This window comes from Periplaneta americana, chromosome 5 (genome assembly GCF_040183065.1).
Source record: "Periplaneta americana isolate PAMFEO1 chromosome 5, P.americana_PAMFEO1_priV1, whole genome shotgun sequence".
Classification (NCBI taxonomy): domain Eukaryota; kingdom Metazoa; phylum Arthropoda; class Insecta; order Blattodea; family Blattidae; genus Periplaneta; species Periplaneta americana.
The window spans coordinates 146,052,587-146,076,674 of record NC_091121.1 but is presented as its reverse complement, the minus strand read 5'-3'; the positions used below and the strand labels follow the sequence as shown (position 1 = coordinate 146,076,674).

General features: G+C 37.4%; 1 protein-coding gene across 1 annotated transcript; it reads left to right on the top strand.

Moving 5' to 3' along the window:
- Positions 1-1,333: 1,333 nt before the first annotated feature.
- LOC138700547 (clavesin-2-like) lies at positions 1,334-23,693 on the top strand. Its single transcript, XM_069827136.1, has 6 exons — positions 1,334-1,461; positions 3,789-3,942; positions 9,369-9,621; positions 13,896-14,006; positions 18,420-18,522; positions 22,682-23,693. Exons 1-6 carry the CDS (start codon positions 1,344-1,346, stop codon positions 22,831-22,833), a joined length of 891 nt encoding a protein of 296 aa, XP_069683237.1. The 5' UTR covers positions 1,334-1,343; the 3' UTR covers positions 22,834-23,693.
- Positions 23,694-24,088: the final 395 nt, after the last annotated feature.

Here is a 24,088-nt window from a genome sequence, read left to right as displayed (position 1 = left end):
TATCCTGTACAAGAAAAACACTATTTTTGTTATGTTTACATTTTTCTCTTTCTAATTTGTTTCCTTCAGCCTTTGAATTTTTTTATTTTAGTAGGTTATTTTACGACGCTTTATCAACATCTTAGGTTATTTAGCGTCTGAATGAGATGAAGGTGATAATGCCGGTGAAATGAGTCCGGGGTCCAGCACCGAAAATTACCCAGCATTTGCTCATATTGGGTTGAGGAAAAACCCCGGAAAAAACCTCAATCAGGTAACTTGCCCCGACCGGGAATCGAACCCGGGCCACCCGGTTTCGCGGCCAGACGCGCTGACCGTTACTCCAAAGGTGTGGACTCAGCCTTTGAATTCATGGTAGGTCAGGTATGTCAAGTAGCGAAAAATAATTATTCTAATAACAACACAAACTATGCTGAATAAAAATAAATTATTATTATTATTAGTATTATTATTGTTATTATTATTGCTGTTTTTTCTCATTACATCGACTGCTATTGTCATCTTCTGCCACCTCAACATTTTCCTCATTCTGAAGACTTGCATTTTTTGGATGTTGTTCACTTTGATGATCATTCATTTGTAAATCGAAATTTTTAACCAATATGGCGATAAAACAAAAAAAGACAGCACTAATGCCATCTTCATGATATTTTCTAACAAGAACCGGATACGTTTGTGACTTGTACGTCTTATACTAGAAAGACGTTGGATTAATCCGCTTTTTGCATAAACGCTACAATTTCAACACTCATTTCAATATCATAAATTTGGTTTTTGTAAAAACTTGTTATGTCAATAGACCCCGCTTGAAATGAAGTGAAGAGAACTGTATTATGCTCAAAATTTGAAGTTCTGGACTTGTCCGGTTTTTGCTATCAATCCTTCAATTCTTTTTTTAATAGTCTGGAGATGGACTAAAATAGTCTGGCTATGATCAGGGAGTAATATATGACAATTATAACGTTTCATTGTCATTTTCAGTGTTATTTATAGTAATGAAATGTCATTGGAATATAATTAATTCATTTGAGCACTAATCGACTAGGTCACCGAATATGAATGCTACCAATTCGAATACATTAAATTACTTTCCAAGCTGTAAGTAATTCTGCATATTTCAATCAAAACCAGAAGAACGTGTTCTCAGACATAACCCGAGACAAGTATCGTCGTCATTCATATGTACTGGAACATCGCACATGTGTCACTATTGAATAATGATAAACCGATAAATTCAATATAAAATCAATATTGAATTTCAATATCTAATCTCACTCAAGCTGTGCACTGTGACACCCAAAGTGATTGTTTATGACTATTTCTTGTTAGTTCAACAGGTGACAATGCCGCCCATAACTGCCCAAGAAGAGCTGTCTAGAAACAGCAACTTGAAGAAAGAAAATATTGACTATCTGAGGGATTGGGTGTCCAAACAACCGCATCTACCCAGTGGAGTAACAGGTAAAATATTTATATTGGCAAGCTTGTGAAATAATTTATTCATGATCTTATTGGGCACAGGGTATAATAGTATTATAGCCCTATTACGATGCAAGGTTACGAAGTGCTTTTAGAAAATAGAGGAAAAGTTTGAAAAACGAGCAGAGCATTGTTATTTACAGTAATGAAGTGTCATTGGAATATAATTAATTCATTTGAGGACTAATCAGAGATTTTGTGTATGTATGTATTTATTCACACTGCAATGGGTATATACCCGGTGGCAGTGGTAACTAATTACACTCAATAATGACAATAATAAACTTATTAATTAAAATACAATTAATAATAATACTAATAATTAATACTAATAATAATAATAATAATAATAATAATAATAATAATAATAACAACAACAGGGAATATACTAAATTAAATGAAACGATCACTTAAAATAACATTTGAAATATTCTAATTTGTATCTTAAAACTGAGATCTATCCAAAACCCACGAGTATATGTTCATATCTGTACAAGCACCTTTCAACACTACACTCATTTCGCTGTCAACTCCCTCACTGCACTGGAACTACGACACATTTCACTGATTCTATCCTGATTTCACTAACACTTCAAAAACATTTCACTGTTCAAATACTTTGCACAGTCACTATAAACTATAAAGCTTCACTGACAGGAACACGTTTCACTTACACAACACACTTCACTGACACAACATAATTCTTCACTGATACAACACTTCAATAACAAAATTCATTTACACCCTTTAAATACTATGTATAATTACCGTCTATTAGTAAAGTCCTTAAGCCTATTTTTAAATACATTTTTGGTTATTGGTAAAGCCTTTAGTAAGTCTGCAGGTAAAGCATTCCAGTCCCTGATTGTACGATTGAGAAAAGAAAACTTTCCAGTGTCCGTCCTCTGCCTTCTTTCCCTCAATTTATATGAGTGGACGTTCCTTGAAGAGTAATTTGGCGGCTGCAACCTATTTTTTATTTCTCTCCAGGCAGGCTCACCTCTGTATGTTTTGAACAGTGCGCATAATCGAATTCGCGTTCTCCTGTCCGTGAGTGTGTTCCATTTTAATGGTGAATTTTTCCGAAAACACTTAATGCAGATCGCGAAGTAAACCTATCTTGAAGAGTTGCTTCAGTCTTCTCTAACATTTAACATTTCTCTTGTACCATTTTGAGTGAATTCTGACTGTACTGAAGGTGATGATCTGATTCAGTTTCAAATCCTCTAAATACTCATAGATCTAAAAACATTTCAGATATTTTTATATTACAGATAAAATAATATATTATAGAGCGTGATCCCATAGCTGACCATGTGAATTTGTGGATATCCTTGTGTTTAAATTTTGTATACATTATTCGCAAGTCATCGTAAAGTACGGAATAAATTAATATTTTGCCATTTTGGATTGAAACTATTTCTCCTAATTTTCCAATATGACATCCTATTTCGATGTTCCCTACTCTAGTATTTAGGTCTCCCGTTATATTAACATATCAAATTTGTTCATTTTACATAAAACAGTCTTACTGCATAAAATTCATTTCTTTATTTTGCTTTGTAATATTAAATCAAAAGAACTGCTGATAAGTTATTAAAAATCGGTTAGCCTTTTTAGTAGTGTACCATTTGTGCTATTTCTTTGTAATAGTATGAATTTTACAATATTTCTTGGGTAAAATGTTTAATACAAACCAGGTTTATTTCAATGGCAGGCATCTCGAGAACAGATGTTTGGCGGTTATCATCTTATTGCATAACTCCGTGCAATTTGTAAGTATTGAGTAATACAGTAGAACTCCAGAACACACTTTTGTGTAATAGAAACTACTAGTATTTGTACTACGTACTAAAGAATTTACTTGTATTATACAAGATCAAACATCTGTGGAACAGGACGCAGAAATACACGAACATATGGCATGTTTGTAAAAGAATTATGAGCTAAATGCTTTCAGGTATAATGATTGCAGAGAAGTACACGATTTGCTTTTAATGAAGAGAAACCTAGAATATTATATTTTTAATAAAACGTTTCTTATTGTGCTGTTCAGTTCATAAACAAACAATAATTAGCTATAGAACGAGAACAAACGCACAGAGCATTCAACTGACAACTGGTTACTCTGCTAACATACAAAGAGACCTGCAGTCACCTCACACAAATACATTATGAAATAAACTATTCCATCGCTTAAATAAGAACAGTTGTGTGATAGCCACTATATCAACATTATTTCATGTGTCAATGGATAAATGGAGGTGGGAATCGAACCTCAGACTGCTGTGGGTGACATGTGTTGACAGACGAACAGCTCATCCTGTTCCTGAACTGCAGTCAGCACAGCCTGGAGGCCTGCAAGCAAACTATCGAGGCGTACTACACCATCCGCACGCATGTGGAATTTTTTAAGAACAGGAACCTTCACAGCTCCGAGCTCCAGCAGGCGTTGTCCATCTTGTGAGTATTATTCTAATCCAATTACATTAATCTTAATCATCTTCGCCATTGGCTCTCTGATGTATATCTGCTCCGTGGGATCTCGCAGAAAATAACTTCATTTGTGTTTATGGTAGAATTTGCTCTGTTTCAGGGAAAATTAATCACAGACAATTCTCTCCTTGCAGCTACCTAAAGATAGATTCCGAGTGGATAGAACAGAGGTACACCAATATGTCGATATTCTCCAACGTTGAGAAGACAATAAGAAGTAAAGATAAACTTAATTCACTCCGTGCATACCCTTACAGTTATCTTCATTTTAATAAGGTGTACTATTACAAACCCAGAACGATACTACTTGACGGTATAGCGAAAATTGCTCATTCTGTAGTAGCAATAGTTTTCTAGCTCACATTATCTGACATCGTTCCCTGTCCTCGCGTTTCAAACAGAGGGATTTAGAAGAAACAATAAATATATTCAGACAGAAATGTTCAATGTCCAATGAGTGTAGAGACATAGCTGTTTGAATGTCACGCATAACAAGCCTTACAAGTGGCAAGAAGTAAAGGAAAGTGACATATTGATACATTTATTGCTCATTTACATATCAGTAAGTTACGTGAAATATCAGAACAGCAAAAACAAAACTATTTGATGTTAGCAACCAATCAATATCTAGAAAGATTTAGATTGTGTCCTAGATGATAAATAACGGGTCTGTACTACGCCTCCCAACTAACACTCTATATGCATTTCTGGAGTCGCCCATACGTGCTACATGCCCTGCCCATCTCAAAATTATTTAATAATAATAATAATAAAATAATAATAATAATAATAATAATAATAATAATAATAATAATAATAATAATAATAATAACAACAATAACAACAACAAAATAGTTGAAGTACTACGCAACCAAGGCGGCACCCGTCGTGGCAGAATGAGGAACTCCGTGCTCGCTGCGTATGTTTACTGCTGGAGTGTCGTCACATCCAAACCCTACTGTTTCGATCTGGTCGCAATGCCGCGTGTAGGAAAACGTGTGTTTCGTAGCCAAGCGCGGAACATTATTTATAATGTCATAAAGTTTTCTGATGAAGGAAAGATAACGGGTTTATTCTTACCTCTATCGAAGACAACAGAGTGTGCTGCAGATATTGTGAAGTTAAATAAGGAAACAAACAGTAGCATTAGAAAGGAAGGTAAAGGATGTGAGGAAAAGGGTGTAGAAATATCGACACCAAACAAAGTTAGAATACCTCCTGCAAATAAGATTCAATTAGACGGCATGGACAAATGTATCATAAGAAGAGAAGTTCATAAATAAATATTATGGTCTCTACAAAGAGCTTTCGACATTAGGAAAGTTGCATAAATTTTTTAAGAGAGAGATTGGTTTTGAAGGGTGCAAGGAAACTTTACAAAAACTTATACTATCTATGGCGTTTACATTCAAAAAATGTAAAGATAAAAGGAAATATCTAATAGAACGCTCTGATATAGAAGCTAAGCGCGCATCTTATTTCCGTTATATGAGAGAGGTGAACAAAAGCCCGTTACTTACCTGGACGAAATATGGTTCCATACTCATTACACTGTCCACAAATTTTGGCAAGACGTAAATGTGTCAGGATGTATGTATGTATGTATATATATATATATATATATATATATATATATATATATATAAAACCCACGAACCTCGGTTTCTTCTCAAGCCGCGTCACGGCTTCGTTTTAAAAATCGCGTAAGGATTCAAACTTCGATCGCGGTTTAAAATCCGAGGTTTGGAACCACGATTTCGTCCGTGTTTTAGAAATCGACCCTCACAGTCCATACGGTGTTGACCCAACCTTAGCCTTTATGGCAGCCTTCACTCTCGCAGGCATACTCTCAATCAGGCGGCGAAAGGTTTCCTGGGGAATGGCAGTCCATTCCTCCCTGAGCGCCGAAATGAGAAGAGGTATCGATGTGGGTCGGTGTGGTCTAGCACGATGTTGGCATTCCAGAGCATCCCAAAGATGTTCTATCCGATACAAAACAGGACTCTGCACAGGTCAGCCCATTAGTGTGACGCTGTTGTCGTCAAACCACTTCCCGACAAGCTCTACAGTATGGATGGGTGCTCGGTTGAGTTTGAAAGACACAATGGTCATCCCTGAACTGGTCTTCGACGGTAGGCAGCATGAAAGTGGTTAAAATCAGCGTATTCGAATCTCACCGGACCGGTGGACAACAATGACGTCACGCTGCAGAGAAATAGGAACAAAACTGCTGGAAGGATCGATGGCTGTCATGGCGACTTTATAAGTTGTTGTCTGTGCTACGCTAGCAAAATTTTGCGAAATTTCCGTACTGCCATCTCGTTCAAAGAAAAGAGAGCATAAACAATTTATTTCTTGAACCGGTAGTAATAACTGACATGTTCGCTCATAAGCCATTAACATATTGTTTTTACGTTGTGATCATTACAAACAATGCAGCAGAACTAAAGCAGAACACATCGAAATCACACAATAGTGCACGATGTCATTCGTCTGCTAATTGCCGCCCTATACAAGAACCAATCAGATTCACTGATGGCGGCTGATAGAGACTACCACTACTTCTGCAAGCTGATGGCACCGCACCGATGCGACACCGGTGGAGCATCAGTGACGTCATCGGTGAAATTGGGAACACCGTGATGCCATCAGATTGCTCAGCGCTGAGATTCGGAATACGCTCTATGTCAACGTAGGCTTGTGCCGTGGCATTACCAGGAAAGACAACGAGGGGACCAAGCCCCCTCCAGGAGAAACATGACAACATTTTAACCCCACCACCCCCGAATTTCATAGTCGGCACTATGAAGGCTGGTAGATGTCGCTCACCAGGCATTCTCCATACCCATATCATACCATCGGATTGCCACATTGTATACCGTGATTCATCACTACAAACAATGGTTTTTCATTCTTCTATGGTCCAGTTTCGAAGCTCCCTACACCATGCGAGGTGGCGTTTTGACATTTGCCTGGTGATGTGTGGATATGGGCAACTGCTCGGACATGGGAACCAAGATTACGCACCTCGCGCCGAACAGTCATGGTGCTTGAAGAAGATACTGATGCAGTTCGGAATTCCTGTGTCATGGTGGCAGTGGATGATTGACGATTACGCTGTACGACTCTCTTCAACACTCGACGGTCTCTGAAAGTCATGGATGGTCGGCCTGCATGCTTTTGAGTTGTACACATCCTTCATGTTTCCAGTTCAGTATAACATCACTAGCCGTGGACCTAGGGATGCTTAGGAGAGTGGAAATTTCGCGCACAGACTTCATTTAACCACGGAACCACGTTGAAAGTCTGTGAGTTCCTCAGACCGTCCCATTCTGCTTTTTCGCGCTGTCAGCTGACAGCTGTCTGATGTCTTCTGACTACTGTGTCGCCTTCTATGATAAAAACACGTTTTACGCAGTGTCCGGATACTTATGATTACATAGTAGTAGTATTAGTAGTAGTATTTATTTATTTTAACCCCCCAAAGCAAAATTAGGATATATAAAACTTTGATAAGACCAGTCCTCACTTATGCCTCATTAACCTGGATATTGACAAAAAAGGATATAGCCTACATAGATTAAATATTTTTGAACGGAAGGTTTTAAGGTCGATCTTTGGGCCAGTCAATGTAGATAACGAATGGAGAGCCCGGTATAATAATGAATTATATGAACTATTCAGTGAACCCAATATAACATCTTTTATAAAAATGGGACGCCTGAGGTGGGCTGGTCATATAATGAGATTAGGGGACTCGAGACCAGCCATCAGAGTCCTCCGATATGAACCAGGGAAAAGTAAACGAAAAGGAAGACCAAAGGTCAGATGGGAGGATGGCATCAGGGAGGGTGCCAGAATTACTGGAGTTAAAAACTGGATGAGTGTTGCTAGAAATAGGGACGAATGGCGGAAACTCCTATGGACAGCCGGGACCCATGATGGCTTGTCGAGCTAAGGATGGTTATTTAATTATTTAATCTGGTTGAGATAAGGCCGTCAGGCCTTCTCTGCCTCTCTACCAGGAGATTCCAACTATAATAATGAAGAATGAAATTACAAGTGAATGTGTACAAAAAAATAAAATTTGCTACTATTTTTAATTCGTACTGAAAGTGTTTCCAATTTTGCTCGATGTTCATTCTTAATCGTCATTCGAACGCGTTGTCGTTCAGTACAACCGGAAAATTTTTATTCTCCTAGTTTCCAGTTATGTTAGTGATAACGTAGATAAACTTACGTGTACCAATGGCAGCAATTGCATGATTATGTAATGTTTGGGTCAGCTGAATATTTCCTTGTATGCCTAATCCTGAAAAAATAGTTGCATAAACTCATCTATACCTAAATAACAAGTGTATTCAATTAACGACATGTATAACTCTCCCCACCTTTATAGATCAGTGCGGCTTTGCGTTACAGGGAACTCGGGTTCGATCTCCGGCATTGAGTGCAGTGAATGCGTAAGGGAGACTCGGGTAATTCCGCAACATTAAGAAGTAAATCTGTCATATTTTATCAAATTGTTTATTCAAAAATATTATCGAGGTATGTAGACATGGACGAAACCTTTTAATACCAAATGAGATAAAGAGACCTATTAAAATGCAAATATATTTTGTTATACATACATTACAGTAGAAAAAGAACTCGGGTAATTCCGCAGCAGTGCGGATAAATCCGCAATAGGACCTGGCTCATTTCGCAGTCGTAATAATTATGAAATAGATTATGAAAGTAACATAAAAGGAACAATTTATATATATAACAATGCTCACTTTCTTCACAGCTGTGTAGCAAAAGGCGAAAAACACCCAACTTTCGACGTTTCACTGTATTGCCGACAGAAATGTCGACCACTATGCTTGATTTTTTCTATAGCACTGCAAAGTACATGCCTCCTGTTGACAGCCTCACAAAAACTTACGTTCACGCTATTGTAAAGCCGCAGTAAAATCATATATGCACTACTGCGAAATTACCCGTACTGCGGAATTAGCTGAGTTTCCCCTATTTGTAGTGGACAAAATCAGAGGATAGCTGCTCGATCTTTCTGGGTTCTCAACCTTAAAAATGGTCAATATTTGGTATTTAACAATTACCATGGTTTGACCTTTTGTTTTTTTTTTTCAGCAATGTTAACTTGTATATTAGGCTAAGATTTCTGTCATGTGGGGTCAACACGACGTCGGGCTTCAGCCTACAACATGAGGCATCACCTGTAGCCCTAAAACAAATAGATATGTTCTCGGCGGTATTTGAACCCGCAAACCTGGTTTGTTCTCTATGGTTCATATACCACGGCCATCTGACGCATGACTAATCAAATTATTATATAATTTATCTTTAATTGTGGAATAGCTATATAACATAAATATTTTCCTTAATTGCAGTGAGATAGGATTAACTTCGAAGATGGACAAAGATGGAAATCTGATCGTATTCGGACGCTTAATAGATTCCGATGTGAACAAATACTCCTGTGACGATACCATGAAGACATGGTTCATGGTGCAGGATATTACACTGCTGGAAAAAGGAGCTGTGCATGGATTTATAATTGTTTTCGACACGAAAGAATTCACTGCCGGCCATCTTACCAAACTGAAACTGTCTTCTCTGAAGAATTATTACATGTATATCCAGGTAAAGTTTGTTCTGCTTGACGCATGTCTAAATTTCTGAAAATCGGAAAATTGATGAAAAAGAGTGATCATTTTATAACAGAAGTAATCATATGTCACTTATTTTGCAGCAACATAATCATATTCCTTTGTGTCCCAGTTTTTCGCCGCAAACACCACTGCGATCAACATTTACCAATATCCTTGTTTAAATTATTGTCGTCAACTATATCATCAACTTAATCATCATTACCGTCATCATTTATTTTATTACTATTTATTTATTTAACCTGGTAGATATAAGGCTTTCTCTTTCCCTCTACCAGGGCTACAACTACAATATTAAGATTACAATTACAATTAATATTAAATTTTAAACAATGAAAATCAAAATATTAACTGATTGAAAAAAGGCTAGACAATTTATTGTAGAAGTTAAGAACAAACAAAGATTTTTTAATAAAGTAAAAATTAAACCTATTCTACGCAATAAGGAAATGCTTATTGAGTTTGTTTTTGAACACTGCCAGTGGCGGCTCGTGGGTATTGAATTCAGGGGGGCTGCGTACAAAAATAAACAATACAACTTATCTTATTTAAAGATTAGTTCCATGCACCTTGTCTTGTAGGTTGCAAACTTTTGAATCACCTTTTTATTAAAATCCGATATGCCGTTTAACATAATCTTTACAATGGAAAACAGCTAATCTGGTCAGTCTCTCTTCTCACATTGTATTTCTAAGATAGGATTTTACTCTCTTCAAACACGAAAATCAACGTTCTGGTTCGGAAGTTGTCATTGGTTTGGTGATAGCTATGCGTAGTAGTTCCACAACTTCTGAAAATGAGGCCTCCAAGTTCTCAGATAGAAGGAACTGCAAGAGCTTGCCTGCGTAACTGATATTTCTGAATTCTTGTCTCTGATACAACACAGTAAGTTCCGTTTTTAGTTTGTTTTTATCGAACATTGGTAAAAGCTTCACACATACATTTAGGTCATTTTCAGGAAATGAGCTTTTAGGCCTATAACATTCAAATTTTTCTTAACACAGGAGAGAAGATAATATCAGATGATCTATGAACTCGAATCGGATGTTAGCTTGTGTGAAAATGAGGTTACACACTTCCTTGGCTGCCGCAACCCTTGTATGAATCCCTTCGAACTTACGACGCTTTTTAGGGATTTCATTTTCACAGATCTCGCTGCTCAACTGTGCACTGTTCCGTATTATCTATATGGCATTAACAAAGCTTGATATGCAGAGTCGGCCTCGGTAGCATAGTCGGTTGCGAGTTCGATCGCGGCCCAGGTCGATGGCATTTAAATGTGTTTAAATGAGACAGGCTCATATCAGTCGATTTACTGCCATTTAAAAGAATCCTTCGGGACAAAATTCCGGCACACCGGCAACGCTGATGTAACCCCTGCAGTTGCGAGTGTCGTGAAATAAACCATAATTTAATTGTTATATGCAGATTTGAACCTTAGAAATATCTAACTGGCGATGTTGTAGTTGGTTGTATAATATACCTACATGATACATCAATAAATGAAAAAAAAAAAAAACCGAGCCAGAAATTGAATTCAGGATCTTCAAGAGTACGCACCAGGGCGCTTGCGTCATTTATTGTGATATTGTTACAGGTTTCAGATTCCATTATATTTTGAAAACATTCTAGCAATGGCTCCTTCTCATGAACAACATTTATTGTTCTTATTTTAAAACTCCATCTTGTTGCTCCAGCTGACGGAATTGTCTTTGAAACACATTAATCTAATACAGGCTGTGTGGAAATCGAGGGAAGAAAGCAGGGATACTGGATAAATTAGCAAAAAATATGCGAGCTATGTAGGCTATTTTGTTTAGTGGCTCTTTCCATTATGAGATTCAACCGATGGGCACTTAATTTCACATTTCTCCTGAATTGTTAAGGTACTGAACTGAATAGACTGTATATATTGTACAGAATTAAACATTGTTGCACTTGTTACACTCACAACATTAAAGAAAATGTATTTAACACTGCGCACTACTGACAAACAGCTGCAAATTTTGCAGCGCTTGGAAACTCTGGATTCACGGCGAGGGACAGAGGGGGAGGGGTAAAACTAACGCGCAAAGTATCCGAGACGAGACTGGCAGCTCCAGGGGAGGAAACGGCTTCACCAATCCGTCCTTGTCTCTCGGTTCGCTCTGGCAGCACCAGGGGAGGAAGTGATTGCGTGCATAACAATGAGAGCAAAATTAAAAAAAAAAAAAATCGAGCCGCTAAATAGAGACTGTATAATAAATATATATCACAACATAAAACGAGATAAGGGCCACAAATGTCTGGGGGTGCTGCAGCTCCGCAGTCCCCTTCGAAAGCCGCCCCTGGACACTGCTAAATTCTGAGTCTCTGATGTCACTGGGTAAGGTATTGGTGTTGGTAGGCTAGTATACAGCTATTTTGCGTGCGTGTGAAGGGATTATGATACGATGACAGGTAACTGAAACGGGAGGCAAGGTACGTAATTGTAGAAGTGTGAAGGACTTGGCAAAGCCGTAGCCAGTTTAGAGTTTGGAAGGATGGGGGTAATGTGGCCATCGCGACGGACATCGCATACGAAGCGAACACAAGAGTTATGAACACGTTTTAATCTTTGCGACTGTTTGACATTGAGGTTAGTCAGTAGAAAATCACAATAATCAAAGTGGGACATTACTAGTGTTTCCACTAGTATTTTTTTGAGTGAAAGCGGGCGAAATTTTCGAATGCTGTTCGAAGAATATACAGGGTGTTTCCGAGGTGGTGTCGCAAATTTTCGGGGATGATGGCAAAGGGCACATGTATCAATTTGAGATAAGGAACCACGGTCCGGAAATGACTGAGTCGAAAGTTATAAGCAAAAATAATTGTGTGGAAATGGAATTTTAATATCGCACCACGTGCCCTCCTTCCCTTAACCTTTGGAACAGTCCTGGAAAGATGGTATGGGTCGGATGTCTCCTACGTGAGTACTTGTCCCGATACAATCTGTGAACTTGTCTACTGTTCCCATTGGCTCATCCGTATTCGAAAATTTATTCCGCTCTTGTGTACTCCTCCATTTCACAGGACTGATCGACTGGACACTGCAACTTGTACACATACACTGCTGTCTACAGACGTGCATATCTGGACCTATCATGTCCGTTACACATCACACTATCTGCATTGCCTTAGTGTAGTTTCCTGTCCCCATCCCTCAGACAGCGCATTGAATGGAATACTGTACGTAGATAACGTAAACAACGTCAGATTAATACAGGATGTGTAATTAATACAGATAAATACAAATAAATAAGTTGTACAGAGGAATAAAATTATGTCATTTGCACACAACTATTTTTTCTTGTAACTTTCGACTCGGTCATTTCCGGACCAGGGTTCCTTATCTCTAATTGATATATGTGCCCTTCGCCATCATCCCTGAAAGTTTGTAACACCACCTCGGAAATATCCTCTAGTATGGAAAGCACTTTTTTTAATATGAGTTACTTGGTTATTCCAGTTTAAATGCGTATCGTACTAAACTCCAAGGTTTTAAACACAGGAAGCAAAAGGGATTATTGTGTCGTCTAATTTGACTGGAACAGCCGGTGTAATGTTGCATAATAGACGTTGATGTCCCAATACTTTTGTATAATATCAGTGTGATATTCCATTATACACGGAAATATTTATTTAACTGATTTAATCGTAGAGAATGCGGTCCTTCCTGTAGATAGAGAGAGAGAGAGAGAATTTTAGTTTATTGTGGGTTCAAGTCCATGTAAAGGTGGGCTTTTTCATCTCCTTACACCTCACAAAATGTCTCTGGTATCCACTTAATCTCCCATAAATAGGAATACTGAGTCCTTTTCAGATATAAAGGGTGAGAGCGTGGTGCTGACCAATCACTTTCTTCTAGGACCGAGGCTAAAGAAGGAGGAAAACTCTATCATTTTCCTGCTAGTTGGCCGCCTCCATGACATATATACGTACAAGCCCACTCATTCATTAACATCATCATGACAATCGTTGTGAACATCACGTTTGTAGCCCTTCAGTTCCCATTTCACTGGGAATATTCTACCAACACTACAAACTCGTGAGACTCTTGGCACAAAATCTTCATTATAAGAAACATGACGAATACTCCCGCATTGAATAGTATTAGCACATCTACTTTAGTTTCTAGGAATCGGATCCGAGAGAAATATGCTTCATCATCAATCCTAGTATTACTGGTTACTACTTCACTTTTAACAACTTATTTAATATCAATTGCAGGATGCTTTTCCAGGCGTAGTGACCTGCATTCACTTCATTAATTCAAGTCCCTTCACAGAAATGTTTATGAACATAAGCAAGCCATTCCTGAAGAAGAATTTAGTGGAAAAGGTAAGTGGTAGAGCCCGGACGAGAAGTTATGGCACCAGCGCGAAGGACGCATGTTAGTTCGTTTGCTTGGACCTGCCCTCACACTCAACTGGAGGGGTGTTGGGTTAGTTGGTTACTAGCATTCCGAGTGTTCAGATCGTTCTGCTACTACCGCTATTGCTAATATTGAAAACATTGTCCTTCTGAGCGCCCTCATTATGGCATTGTCTAAGATATGAAATCATAGAGTAGTTCATAGTCAAGGACATGAAATAGCATGCAATGTATGGAAATTCATGTCAGAAGAGTCTGAAAAGCGTGTGTGCAAGAGTACTGGCTGCCACTGGTATTTCAAAGCGAACCTTGGTAAGAATCAGGAAAGAAAGGAAAAATATGGAGGCAGGAACAGCATATTCTTTCTCCAGTCCGGAAAAATCACAGCCGAAGAAGAATATTGCTGCAGTTATAGACAGTTTTGATGAAGAAGTCCTAAGAAGTCTCATCTATAATTTCTAGGCTACGCATAAGCAGAGGCCGACTCTGTAATCGCTTCTTCCAAGAATGGATATCAGTGTATGATTATGTGAAGGAAGTAGAGAACAGTTACACTGAAAGTGAGCACGTGAGGGACAGTATTTTGGAGAACATTTCCATAAACTTAGGGACATCTGATTCCTTCACAGATCAGTCATCTGATTCGGACGGAGAATAAAAATATAAAGATGGAATAGCGGACGTAATTCCATGAAATACCTTCGGACTCTTGAGTAGGAAAGTGGTGATACTAAGATAAGACTAATGTTTTTAGAAAGAGATGAAACGGATATGCCTGCCGCTCTGAGCTTGAGAACCGTAACTCAAACAACCCCCACTCCTCTACCCTGCTGGCCGGCAATTTAAAACTTCGCGCAGGTTGATGCCATAACATCTCGTCTCAGCTCTATAACATAATATGCTTTCCGTTTAATACTTTATTTCAGTTCAGATCTGTCTTGCTAAAAATTCGACACGTGCACAGCTTTACAGAGATATTAAACAAGAAGAATACAAGGGTAACGGGAAGAAAGGTAGAACGAGAGAAACGAAATGAGAACAAGAGGAAGAAATGTGAAACAATTGAGAGGAACGGAGAAAACAAGGACAACAAAGGGAATGCAATTACAGCAAGGGAAATGCAAGGTAAAAAAAGGTGAATGCAAAAGATAAGAAGGAAAAAACAAGGGTAACAAGGGAAACACAAAGAGAACAACGCGACGAAGCTAATTAGAGAATTAGAGGTAATTTTGAAAAATTACATGACAAACCTAGCCAGGTGGAAGATTACACAATATAATATTGATACTTGGCAAGTGAAGGTTGGCTGGAAACCATATAGCAGTGATTGAATCTTAAGACAACTTATTTGGCTTCACATCATGGACTACCAGAAAAATCGTGTTCTACGAAGAAATATTCTAGCGCATAATATCTTGCAAAGACAGGATAGTAGCAGAACAATTACAGTATATAAAAGATCCTCAAATATCCCGTGAATATCAAATAATATTTCATTCTGTACGTCTGAAATATAAATATTTTCTCCATAAAGAATATAATCTTAAAAATTTGATAAAGACCTTACTATGGTAGTTGCAGAGAAAAACTGTCCAAGTCTACCCGAATGTTTTGAAAGTGTGTTTGCACCGCATTTTGGTAATGGCTGAAGATATAATTATAAGAGTAATGTCTTTATATGAAAAAGATACTTATACCTAACTTCTTGCCATTTTACAAAAGTAATATCAATAAGAAGTAGGAAACAGTATTCTGATCTAAGAAAACTTGCTACTTATATTTCCTCAGGGATACAAACACGGTATTAAACATCTTAGCGGTATTGATAACTGTTCAAAAAGCTGGCTTGAAGTGGAAAAAGTATGTGTCTGTAACAAATAACCGGGTTGTGTCCTTGGTGAAAATAAATGTTAATATGACAACTTGTCTAATATATAAAATTAGGCTTATCATTGTGCAAAATAAGAGGTAATTTTCGTTCTTAGTATTACGTAAAAATAATATTTACCTACTACATAATGATTTATTCAACGTGTTCTGCCCAAGGACAGGTCTTTCACTGCAAGCCCAGCATTCTATCTTCCCTATTTTCTGCCTTCCTCTTTGTCTCCGCATATGATTCATAGGTATATCTTAATATCGTCTATCATCTGATACCATCTTCCGTTCCGAATTCTTTTCCCGTTCACCATTCCTTCCAGTGCATCCTTCAGTAGGCAGTTTATTCTCTCTCAGTTACCCAATAAATTTCTTTTCTTCTTCCTTATAAGTTTCAGAATCATTCTTCCTTCACCCACTGTTTCCATCGCAGCTTCATTTCTTATTCTGTCTGTGAATTTCATACATTCCAATTTTCTCCATTTCCACATTCAAAATAATCTTATTCGCGTCTCTTCACTTTTTTGTAATGTCCATGTTTATGCCCCATACAATGCTACATTCCACACAAAGCAATTCATTATTCTCTTCCTTAGTTCTTCTTTAAAGGTCTGTAGTAGATGCTACTTTTTCTTTTAAAAGTTTCCGTTTGACTTCCTGGCAGCAGCTCATATTACTGCATAGAGTACACCCCAAGTATTTGAAGCTGTCCACTTCCTCTGCTTTTGGACAGAACATTATGAATGAATGAAAATACAAATTGTCTTTGCATAAAGATCAATCTGGAATGGAGATACTAGTCTACCGCTGTGGAGTATCATTTAGCAAGTCTGACCGTGAAACGAGCGGGCTCGGGTTCAAATTCTGGTTGGGGCAGGTTATCTGGTTGAGAATGTTTCCGAGGTTTTCCCTCTACCAATTGAAGCAGAATTGCTGAATAACGTTTGGACCTCGGACTCATTTCGCCATCCGTTTCTTTCATAGGTTTCAGGGTTTGCTACGCTGTAGACTAGAACTTGGACCCCGTGGATATGTGGTAATTGGTTGTTGGTGGTAGCGCATCGTGGGCTCTCCACTGGGCTCATGGTAAATCGTGGGACCTGGGTTGAGTAACTATGATGAGGCCTACGTGGGAAAGTAACATGGATCGTGTAGGTTGCAGGTGTGTTTCAGGGGCGTGCAGGGAGGGGGGGGGTTGGCTTGGGGAATGCACACCAAACCTTCCCGGGTAGCACAATAGGACCCCCCAGAGCGGCCAGGGTGGCAAGACATTCCAAGCCCGTGCCCTCCCCTAAAGGGGGAATAATAGGTAGAAATTCTACCTGTTTTCGAACGTTTAAGCAAATGTTTATTTCGAAATAGATGGCAATAATGCATGGCTATTCAAAAAGAAAGAGCAGATTTCAAATATTTATTTCTTCCAAACTACAAAAGATAGAAACACAATTCCAACGTTCCTGGACAGACCAAAGTTTAAATTTTGAGAAGTCCGGGTATAAGTTCCAATCACGGCCGCATTGGCGCTGTTGATTGCAGTATTAAGGTCAATGTCAGGCATAGGGGGGATAAAAATACGGTCTTTTACGGAACCCCACAGATAAAAATCACAAGGAGTGAGGTCTGGAGACCTGGGAGGCCACCGGAGATGAAGTTGGTCTTCTCCTCTTCCTCTTCCAATCCAACGTCCTGGAATGGTATCATTGTTGTAGTCGTCAGGATGCAATGCTTGCTATAACTGCAGTTTGTACGGTATCATGTGCAGACGATGTTTCAGAACTCGCCATACCGTGGTTGAGGAATGTTCAGTTGTCTGCTTGCTAGTGTTTGGGATTTTTTTTGGGCTCCTTTCGTAAACTGTACGAATACGCTCGACATTTTCATTCGATGTGCGTGTACGTCCCGTGCTTTTCTGTTTGCAGATGCAAACATCTTCTACGAATTTACGATGCCACTGGTAAATCTGCTTATGACGAGGCGGTTGTTTATTAAACTAACGGCGAAAAGCACGTTGAACTTCAATAATGGACTCTAGTTTTGCTAATTGCAGCACACAAAATGCTTTTTCCTGTTGTGTGCCATTTTACTACAGACAATCAACAGCGCCAATGCGGCCGCGCATGACAAGCAACAGCGCCAATGCGGCCGTGATTGGAACTTCTACCCGGACTGTTCAAAATTTAAACTTTCATCTGTCCAGGAACGTTGGAATTGTGTTTCTATCTTTTGTAGTTTGGAAGAAATAAATATTTGAAATCTGCTCCTTCTATTTGAATAGCCCTGTTTGTAGGTACAATTTTGCAAGACCTTCAGCGGCTTGAGTCAAGGTTTCAGAATGTTAGGAAAATAGCCCATTTGTTACAATTGTTTTCCGCAACATACTCGGTTGATGTGACAAACTCTTTCAGGAAGTGTGCAGTGTGATGCAAGAGCAAGATTATGTGACATTTCCTATTTTACTCCGTGCTTTTCTTCTACAATACATATACATTTCTTGTTTTTCAGATATGTATACACTCAACGATGGAAACGCTATACGAATATATTCCGAAAGAGTTGCTGCCAAAAGAATATGGAGGAGAGCTGGACTCTCTTACTCATTATAACAGTAAGCACTTATACGTTTCTAGTAGATAAATTTAATACTTTTTGGATAAGTATTGTAAAATACCTTATAGTAAGAACTATATAAATAAGATTGCACATTCCTCACTTTAGCCATGTCTCAGAAAAAAATAACCTTTTGGGGTGCTATGCATAGACATGTCGCTAGCTCGCGCTACGAGCGTGTTAAACTAGTCCCGGCCATCGAGTGATTACTTGTACAGGATTCATATCATATCATATCATCATATCATATCATATATCACACCACACACCACACCACACCACACACCCCACACCACACACCACCACCACACCACACCATACCATGTCACATCATATCATATCATATCATATCATATCATATCATATCATATCATATCATATCATATCATATCATATCGCTAACACTGGTTTATGAATACGAAAAACATTAGTTCGCTGATCATCCACCGGAAGCCCGCGCTAAGAATGTCTATGAATATGGCCCTTAAATTTTTTAATTTGTCGAGAGTAAAATAAAGCTAGGCGTACTGCTACCTTCTTATTTTATTATTTCCACAATTTAATATTACGTGAGCGAGAAAAGTATGCTAAAATATGCCCGTAGACCTCTTATTTATGCAATCATTTATGTAAATTAAATCTTTTACAAAGGCATTCCACTTATATGCACCTTCACAAGTAATCCTTAAGAAAGCCTAAGTAATCCTTAAGAAAGCCATCGAAAGAATTGTACTCACGATGACACCAGGCAACGCAACCAGCATTACACATGACGTCGCATGGTTGTGGGTTGGTTGGAGGCCCCGCCCAGATATCAGTGGGGTACAGCCATCACAAACTTCATATTTACTATACAATAACTTTCAAGTTGCCACAGAATTTTAAGTTTATGTCACAAGTAGCCAATCTCAAGATAGCGAATAAACTTTCATCTTTCAGCCGCGATCATTGTTTGGATTTTGCAAGTTTCAATTTTGGGAAAAAAAAAACGTTCGCAACTGTAAGTGGAGCCAAACATAGCTGCTATATTGGAGCAAAATAACCTAAGGGAAGCATATACTTTCGTAGACAGAATTTTAATAGTACATTATGCAACGAGCCTATAATGAAGGTAATTAAGAAGCGAGTATGGATATTTATGAAACGAGCGCAAGCGAGTTTCATAATTTTCATACGAGCTTCTTAATTACCAATATAGGCGAGTTTCATACGACTTTTTATGCTCGACCATATTTCTAACTTGATATTATTAATTTTCTTTGTATCTGGCCTTCACCAATGTCCCGTATGTTGTGAGATGTTGGCAGACGCGAAAGTATTGATTTTTTCCGTGGAACAGATGTTCACATTGACCTTGCTAGGCCATAAGAACCTATAGAAATAACATTGAAATTAAATTAGACATTGAAAAACGAGATGACAAATTGAATTTATTTGAATATTATTTACAATTAACGCTAATTATTATAGTAACAGAACATAACCTTCTGCGACAGTATTGGATTTCCAGCCTCCGTGACTTTTCGCTAATTCTCTTTCGATTGCATATCCGAGAATAATCGATACTTGCGGTTTCATAACGGTAGAAAGCTGACCTGTCATTGGCTGAACAGTTGTAACCTGTGTCGTCATTGGCTGAAAGACTTGACCTTTAATGAGTAGGTGTCCTTTAATGACATGCATTGAAGGTCTGCTACCAGGTGTATAATTACTACATTTCGGCATGGTCGAGCATAAAGAAATTTAACCACATGTCTCTGCACCGCGTTTTTAAATATGTAACACTCTGCAAATCAGCTACTACTTGATGCATTTCTGGCTTAACCTTGTTAATGTCTATGGTGAAAGGATTCGCAAAAAGTAAGAAATCATTTGAAATATTTTTTAAAATCACCGAATCTCCGTTGTTGAAAATATATTTTTAGACTTAGATGACCATAATTATTTAAATTTGATTCAGAAATATCAGAAAGAGATTGTAAGCATGGGAAATGACGGAACTGTTTTTCCCTCACACTTGATTTCCGATATGTATCAATGTATTGAACGATCGCACCATATCGTACATATCTACTACGTTATGCTATTTCCCTTCGTACTGCAATTTGGATTTAAAACGTTATATATATATATATATATATATATATATATATATATATATATATACATCTGTGATCTTCTGATACTCTTTATGACATACGCTACATTACAGTGACGTTTAATATTGTGTTGATATGCCCTTTAAAACTTTTGAGCACAATAAACGAAAGGTGTACAACTGAAAGGGGAAAATATTTGTCGTATTTATTATAGGTCTACATATTGGTCCTGTTGGATTGGAATGCGGGAATAATCATAAGATTATTTTCAATAATCGATATATTTTATATATCCCTTGAGTTGTAACTTGTAACATTTGTCAAAGTAAAAAAAAGTTAATGGTAAAAAGAAACATTCCTGGAATATTCGCAAATTAAATATCTTCCCGCGGGAATATTCCCGTTACATTATTGGAATAACAAACTCCACCACATCTAGATTACAGTAGGCTGGAGGTAAGCAATTTTTTCCAAACTATTCAGTTCTGTCGCTTATTATTTTCTTGTCTGCTCGTCAGTTACAGCTTGCATATCAACATCCGATCTTGCCGAATTATTAATGTCCCACAATGCGTGTCGCTCGAAGTTAGAATCTATGTATTGCCAGAGTTATTCATTTTACTTCATCAACTTTTAATGTACTCTAAACTTCATAGTAGCACAGTCTAGTATATACAGTCACGAAGCTCAATATGTAATAAATATGCATCCATAGATAGTTGCTAACCACTAGGATCGCTACTATTGCCTCATTACAGACAATGCAAAATAGTACCGGCAGAGTCTATTGTTCCTAGCAACCTCACAACTCAAGCTTCGTGACCGTATATACTAGACTGTGATAGTAGCATGTTCGGAGATGTATTTCCATTCCCTGGGACTCGTGTTTGACACCAACTTGCTCTTGATCTCTGATGTTTATGTGGTATCTCTGCATTTTGGTAACCACATGGTCTTCAATATTCGCCATGTGGAATAGTAAGTGTTGGTCTAAAACAGGCAAAAATATTTAGAGAATTGTATAGTACCTCACAAAGAACTAAATGTACTACCGATCACGATCCATTTCACTCTCATATTTTTCGACATTTACGAAAAACTTTCTCAAGTTAATATAAAAATAAATTTGTAAATATATACAGTAATCATTCTCAACATCACAATAATTAACGATATTGCTATTAAATTTCGATTTCAATTCCGACTGGCGCGTGCCATTCCGGGCCAATTAATACTGATTTTCACAAATAGCGAGAGTTTTAAATCATAGTCTACATGCAGCTAGTTCACCGCTTAAAGTACTACACTCTATACCAGATGTCTTTGGAGCAGACCATAACAAGGGTCTCGATGCATCTCATGTTATCGCTGCGCTCCCATTGGTTGGCGAGTCATTACTTAGCTGAGAGCGGTGTAGACACTAGCTCGTGCATATCCTGGTTACGAGACGGTATTCAGAGACGCGTCCACTACTACAGTTCTATTGCGTCTAGCACCTGTGCGATGTATGAGCAGACGACAGCAGTACAACTAGTGACTGATGCAAGAAGGTATGTTCAAAGACACATTACTTTAATTTTCACTTTTCGTCATATGAACGTAGTCGGTCACTTAATTCACACACAGAGTTCAGTATCGTGTGAACCGCGCTCTCTTGCATTTCGTTCCGTTGTTTATATCTGCTACAAAGACATCTGGTATAGAGTGTAGTGAAGGATGAACTCAAAATAAGAAATACACATCAGTTCGTAGGGAAAGAAGATGACATACTTACCAATTATCTGGTGAAAATAAAATCCAAATATACTGGATATATAGTTAACACTATGTTTTGAGTTACAACACAGAGCTAATGAATGAATGATAGGTGCCTAATATTAAGTGAATAGCGACTTTAAACGGTGGATGAAAACTGTGATAAACATTATTATTATTATTATTATTATTATTATTATTATTATTATTATTATTATTATTTATTGTTAAATATATCACTGATAAATAGAACCTAAACATTAAAGGGAACATAAATCCAGAAATTATTTTTATGTGTTGCAGAGGAAGTGCGACGTCTGTTGGAAGAGTATAGCGATTGGTTCCAGAAAGACGAAGTGTTCCGAGTGGACGAATCCAAGCGCCAAGGAAGGGCGAAGAATGCTGGGGACGTTTTCGGAGTCGAGGGCTCCTTTAAGAAGATGGATATTGACTGACATGTGAAAAATGTATTTCGCCTGAAAATAAGGAATTCATAATATTATCCCAAGAATTTTCAATTCCTGATTCATTTACGGAAACCATATGTCCAGGAGACTCATAACAATAAAAATCAATATATTCAACCCAAAATGTGTATAAGAATGCAATGTGATCCCAAAACGTGTTCAGTCCATTTTTAATTAAAGGACTGTGCTAGTTTTTTTGTCCACTGGTCCACGAAATGAGTGCGTTTTCAACTGACATGCATAATAACACAAACTTTTATACAATTATTGGCGTTGTTTTCAGAGAAAACAAGCTTAAAATCATAACAATGGCCACCTGGACTGAACGAGTTTTGAGACCACAGTTTTCAAATGAATCACACTTTACTCTGTACAAGAATGCAACTGAATCATACTTTAATGGAACTGAATCATACTTTACTCTGTATGAGAATGCAAATGAATCATACTTTACTCTATATGAGAATGCAACTGAATCATATTTTATTCTGTATAAAAATGCAACTGAATCATACTTTACTCTGTATAAGAATGCAATTGAATCATACTTTACTACATTAACAAAATAATGACTGCAATACCAAGGAAATATTATGTAATAATGAATTATACATTCCACTCCATATATTTGCAATTTAATGCATATCGTACTAAGTATATATTTCAATATTGAACATTAATTATTCCATTTTCATTATCTGAAAAATGTAAAAAAAAACCCTCCAAATTCTATATTAAGGATTAAATTACATAACTCTAATTGTTGCCTTATACAATGTAAATATCCTATTATTAAGGAGTCCTCTGAAGTTAACTATTTAGGCATAATTTTCGACAATCATTTAAAATGGAACCAACACATTAATTACCTTTGTAATAAATTATGCAAAATAATATATTATTTTGTTTAATTGAGAAATTATTTGTAAATGGGTTTATTACGCACAATATACTTAACTTTATTTCAATCTCCAATTATGTATGGAATTATAGGTTAGGGTAGCTTATTTAAAATCAATTTAATCTACTTTAATTATTACAGAAAAAGTATTTAAAATATGTCTTCATAAACCTATTGATTTTTCATCTCAAAAATTGTGTCCAGACTTTAATGTTCTTAAAATAAAACAAATTTATTATATTGTATTAATAAAATTCATACAAAAAAATAGAAATAATTTTGAATTGTATTCTCATAGTTATGAAACAAAATATATGAATTCTTTAAGATTGTTTGAATGAA